The 5,961-nt window shown below is 37.3% G+C and overlaps 1 protein-coding gene across 1 annotated transcript; it reads right to left on the bottom strand.

Annotated features, from left to right (window-relative positions):
• Nucleotides 1-324: 324 nt before the first annotated feature.
• Nucleotides 325-5,165, bottom strand: atf5b (activating transcription factor 5b). The gene is made up of 4 exons (XM_079824184.1): nucleotides 4,577-5,165; nucleotides 3,544-3,772; nucleotides 2,148-3,282; nucleotides 325-1,923 (listed from the first exon to the last, which is right to left on the bottom strand). Exons 3-4 carry the CDS (start codon nucleotides 3,275-3,277, stop codon nucleotides 1,737-1,739), a joined length of 1,317 nt encoding a protein of 438 aa, XP_079680310.1. The 5' UTR covers nucleotides 3,278-3,282; nucleotides 3,544-3,772; nucleotides 4,577-5,165; the 3' UTR covers nucleotides 325-1,736.
• Between the last annotated feature and the right edge of the window lie 796 nt (nucleotides 5,166-5,961).

Consider the following 5,961-nt stretch of genomic DNA (forward strand, 5'->3'; position numbering starts at 1 on the left):
TAATGAAGAGGAAAAGCTGGACTGCCGAATTTATCGTCACATACGTGAAAAGAAATTATATGATCCTATCTTATCAAATGGATGCTAAAGAATTGTAAATATGTTCAACAGCTGTATAGTATTGGAATTTAAAATGTATAAAATCGTTTTCCAATATTAATAGTGTATTTTCATCAATCATTATAGATCAGACATTTGCCGTTTAATTGCTTGGAAAAAGTACTGAAATGTTTTATTTTTTGGATTATTTATTTTTCTTTTAACATTTTTAAGCATGTGTCTGTGTGTAAACAAGCACAATAATGATTCATCACAATATTAATAAAATATTTAAGAACCATTTATTGACAATTTAATCAACCAAAAATAAGAAAATGTAAATATGTTAGTTCAACAGCTGTAAAGTATATACGTTTGTATTTTAAAATGTATAAAATCGTTTTCTAATATTCATAGTGTATTTTCATCAATCCTTATCAGATATTTGTCCTTTAATAGCTTGGAAAAAGTACTGATTTTTTTTTTTTTTTTATCTCTTTGAACATTTACCAGCATGTGTCTGTGTGTAAACAAGCAAAATAATCATTCATCACAATATTCATAAAATATTTAAGAATCATTTATTGACATTTGAATCAACAAAAAATAAGAATTACTGCACAATATAATTTGTATTTATTAATCAAGTGTTGGTAGATTCTGAAACACATTAGAACCTGCAGAAATAAATGCATTCAGATTTGCTACGCTTGTCTGTTTTCAGAAGCACAGTATCCTACTGTAGTAATGTGCACCTGTTCAAATAGGTTGAAATCATTCAAATTCTTCTGAATTTTAAAGTCCTGTAGCAAATGACAGTGATTGTTTTCCGCAAACCTGCATAAAAACAATCTGTATCTCATACCGATTACACATTAATTCTAAAAAAAAAGCACATATTTTAAAGCACAATGTTAATGAGAATAAAACAAAAGGGCAAAATAAAAATTTTACATATTGTCATAATGCACAAAAGCATTCATTTCTTATTTTGGGTCATGCAATAAATTGTAACCCAACATGCTTTTCAATGTATTAGACATGCATTCCATACCTGAGCCGAAAAATCAGTCATTAATATGCTATAAACCTTAGTTTATAATATATTTTAAAGCAATTGAAATATCATTGCAAAAAGCTCTCCTGTATTCTAAATATAATTACATGAGATATTTCACAAAGAAAGGAGAAACGTAAGGAAATACATGAAATCATAAAGCAAAAAGTAGTGACATTTTACATTGCAGTGCTTTGCATTATTACAATAGTAAAAATGTTGTCCGTGTCGCTACATTATTACAATTTCTCATTATTGTGCTGTTGAGTTAAGCATGACATTTCATGATAAATAAAGAACGGAGCAAGCCTGTACAGAATACCTTATTTTGTACACTAAAACAAGTCAGTAGGGTTAAAGAAATGTAATGTCCCATGTGAAATTCAGTCAGATCTTGATGGGCAGCTTTTCATTAAATATAATCGCTGTAAATGTAGAGACCAAGCTAGGCTATCATCACAGTGCTTCAGATATTATGCTCTCAGTTTCACGAAACCATGCGGCTTTCGCTTTGGAAAAACAAAACCATTTTAATACATGAGCTCTTGTTTTTTGTTTTTTTTTGAGGTTCACTAACTATTCGGAGCATAAAAACATGCTGTCAGAGCCTGGTATAAGTGAAATGCTGGTAAGAGACGGTTTAGGCACTGGAATCCTCTTTTAAGCGCTGACTGCGAGCCTTGTAGACTTCAATCAGGAGATCTTTCACATACTGAATCTCTCTCTCTACAGATTCTGCTTTGTCCCGAAGTTCTCTGTTCCGCCCTTCCAAACCATGGAGCTCCTCCTCCAAACAGTCCTGCTCCGCCCTCTTACGCTGACGGTACCTATTGTTTTTTTTTGGCAACATTTGTGGAATAAAATAGCATGGTTCAGCTCTTCTGCTCGTATGATCCCAAACAAAAACATGCTTTCTTAATTGAGTTTTCATTTGACTAAGGAGACATGCATGGGTGGTTGGGAACCCCTTGACTAACTAACCAAGGCGACTACTTTCATTTGTCCCCATGAAACACAGATACAAAAAAGAAGAAAAAAAAGGCTACGGTACCTGTGGGCAGCAGACTTGTTCTGGTCTCTCTTCTTCTGCTTGCGTTCTCCGTGGTTTCTCTCAGAGGAACCTACTTTAACATCTGGTTTAAACACACACTGACTTTCCCGTGACCTTTGCAGCGGTTTCTGGACGGGCAACTCCAAAGAGGACCCAACACTGTCACCGGACAGACATTCAAAGCTTTGATCCCCAAGGCATTCGTGGTGCAAGTAGTCATTATTCTGGATATCAACAGCCCCAGTTCTGATTGGCTGATCGATTTCATTCATGTAGCCGTGATATGGCTCTAAATTGGCAGCGATCTGATGGAAGTAACACTCGGCTACTTCGGATTGTTTATATGGCGGACAGCTCTCGTTCTCGGCGCACTGCAAAACCGGCATGGCAATCCCGTCGTGGCCGAGCATCTTCATCCCGTGGCTCTGGCCCTCTCTCCTGTGGTGGGGCTCCAGGGACCCACCGAGATCGTAACTTCTCATCATCTCCGCTCGGTAAAACACGTCTTCCGTGAAGCAACTTTTTTCTTCTTCCTTCAACAGTATAGCACATTCTCGAACCTTCTTTGCACCGGCGTGGTTCTTTGCGAAGGGTTTGTCGACAGAGCACTGGTCAAAAGCCAAGTCTGAGTAACCTGAATGAGTCCCTTTGAAAGTCCACGTTTCTTTCTCAAACACCTCCACATCTTTACATCCGTTTGCTGATATTCTTTGGCTATTGCAGTGTGTCCGAATGTAGCTGTAGGGGCCGGGTCTAGACATTTTCGGTCGGCTCATAGAGCCCCCACAGAAGCCTCGTAGGTCAAGCTCTCCAGTCGCCAGGGACACCAGCCTGGGATTCGTTTCAGGTTGGTTTGCATTGTACGAAGCGCAGGGCAACTGATAGTATGACTGGGTGGCCATAGCTTGTAGGCTTTTGTCACATTTTTGCCATTTTTCCAATTTCATAGGCGTTGATTCATACAGGTAATAATCCTCCAATTGAGCCAGTTCTTCTTTAAGAAGAGTGGTCATAACCTCCAAGTCGGAGGGCATTTGGACGTCATGCTCCAGAGGTGAGGGTGGGATTGAGGAACCAGGAGAGGATTCCGTGGAAGTTGAGTTTGGGTAAGCGTCAAAAGTTTTTGTCATCCAATCTGTTGAGAAAAACAATTCAGCATTATATCAACATACAGATATCAACATATGCATGGATTCAAATATAACACTGAACTATGAAAATGGATATATTATCCTGTTAAACAATACATGCAAGTAAAAAAAAAAAGAAAAAAAAAAAAGATGAAACGATGTGGATCACCAAAATATTTGCTTTACTTACTGTACGCCATTAACACACACGCTGCAGTGCGGTTCCCACCAACAATCGGACAAAATAAAAGTGTCGTACTGCTTACCAATTTAGTCCTACGTCTGAGCAGACTCCTCCCTCCGCCTATGATTGGCCTTCGTTAGCCAGTAGGAAAGAGGGAGCTCTTAAGCCGGCTGTGCAAATGAGGGGAGTCTTCCTGGGAATAATATATGCCGCCACAATTTGCTGTTTTTCGATTGTAATGGTGAATTGCGTACAACGCATGAGAATCGAAGAAATGCCTCATACAGGAAAGAGATGTGAAAAACTGAAACCTATATTAAAATACGAAAAAAAAGAAAACGCACTTGTTAATTCAGATTTTCAAGTGTTAAAAATGTTAATACAATCAGTACAAACTCAAAAACTTCATTTTCCCCCAAATATAAGATGCACAGTTTCACAGAGTATCACGAAAATTAATAATTACAAAATGTTTCTTAATACTAATATAAAAAATATTAGGCTACTAATATTAAAAACCTGAATACCTGAAGTTAAAATTGACTGAATTGATAAGATAGAGTGCACTATTTTCTAATAATGTAAATAATAAAAATCTAAAAATAATGATTATGACCTTTTGCTAGAGCTCATTTAGTATGCTGTAATATGATGCCTCTAGTCAAGTTCAATGCCAAATGTGAAACAGAGGCTAAAGTAAAGTCTTAAAAATATTAATTTCAAAAAGGATTTTTTTTCCAGTTTAAAATTCAGATGCATGTTTATACTCTATAAATATTAATTAAACTTAATTAAAAAAATATAAAAGATACAGTTTTTTATAAATCCACTAAGAAAAATCAAAAGTGCCTGAAAATAGAGCCTTACACTATATTGTTCGAAAAGAAGCTTGTGAGCAGTACAGAAAATCGATAAAAAGGTAAGTTAAGCAATTTCTGCTTTTTACATGCACTTTCAAACAAAGCTATAACAAATGTCACGATGAAACCCCATCTCTATAGATTTCTGCAGGTTATTCCCTAGTTCAGAAACTCTGAAAACTAGTTAAACTGAGATATACACTGTCACAGGAAGTTGTAGCTCATATAAAAGTCTGAATGGAAGTTGACACTTACTCCATCGTGCTGAGGTGGTCAGGTCTGAAGAGCTTCTGTAAGCGCAGTAAATCGCAGTGGAGGAGCTCACGTTTTCAATTTAACAGAACATTGTCTCACTCTTCTTCATTTGATGTCGAGACTGATCGGTTACACGATAAATCGTTCAAAAGTTTTGGAGAACAGAGGAGTATCACGTCAAACCAAACAGTAACCGCATCACACGAGCTCGTATCCATCCGCCGCCTCGCCCCACAGCTCAGAGTCCAATTCAACGGGACAAGTTCAATCCGAACTTCACCCTTGAGTCCACATCCCAGTCAGTAGAGCTATGTGATTTCCCGCTTGATCTCGAGTAAAGTTGTCCGCAAACGCGTTTTATACGTGCACTTCCTTTTGAAATGTAGAGGGTAAGTAAATCCTAATGATTATTAAAGTGGGTCCAGTTGGACTAAACCAGACTGGATGTATATCTAAGCACAAAATCTAAGCACAGAGACCCCTGTAAAGCACTATTTAACCACATGCGACGGGGAAGGACACTATATTACACTATGGAGATGTAACTCTTGTTGCAGCCCTGTTGCATCAGACCTGCTGGAATGTTGCCCGAGTTGAAACTTTGTTGCCACATTTGTCCTGATCCGTTTATGCTTTGGACATGTATAATGAGGTTTCATCTTTAAGACCATTGTTTGCAAAAGAGAGAGAAAAAAAAAAAAAAGAGTCAAGACTTTTGCTGTAAAAACACTCATTAGCTTATTTTGGTTTGCACCACACTTCCGTTTCTGTATAACGGAGACCGGGGCAAGTTGTCACAAATGCTGTATCTCAGTAACAACAGGGTTTTGAGTCAGAAGTCCAATTACACGATTGTATGTGTTGCTCTTGCTGTGGTTTTGTATGTTGGTTTCAAACATCAAAGCGGTCTTAGATTGTGTGTGTGTGTACATGTTTTTTTTTTTCTTCTTTTTTATCCCTGCGGGGACTTAAACCTGAATGCACACAGACTCATGGGGACTTGTGTCACCGTGGGGACCTAAATAGAAAACAAGCTTATAAATCATACAGAAAGTTGCAGAAAGTTTTGTGTGACGGGTAGGGTTAATGTAAATATACAGTTTGTACAGTATAAAAACCTTATTGAGAGTCCCCACAAATATAGTAAACCAGATTCGTGTGTGTGTGTGTGTGTGTGTGTGTGTGTGTGTGTGTGTGTGTGTGGAGGAATTCTGTCCTCCAAAACTAAAATTATTATATCATTATATGTATACTGATGGATATAAATTCAGACAGGTGTCAACTATAAAATGAAGGCAGATTTTAACTGAACTGTTAACTGAGGGTGTAAGGTTAGGGCAAGTTTTCACATTTATTTTAGATGGATAGGCTATATATGTTGGGGT

Source organism: Gobio gobio (assembly GCF_949357685.1).
Source record: "Gobio gobio genome assembly, chromosome: 8".
NCBI classification, from domain to species: Eukaryota; Metazoa; Chordata; class Actinopteri; order Cypriniformes; family Gobionidae; genus Gobio; species Gobio gobio.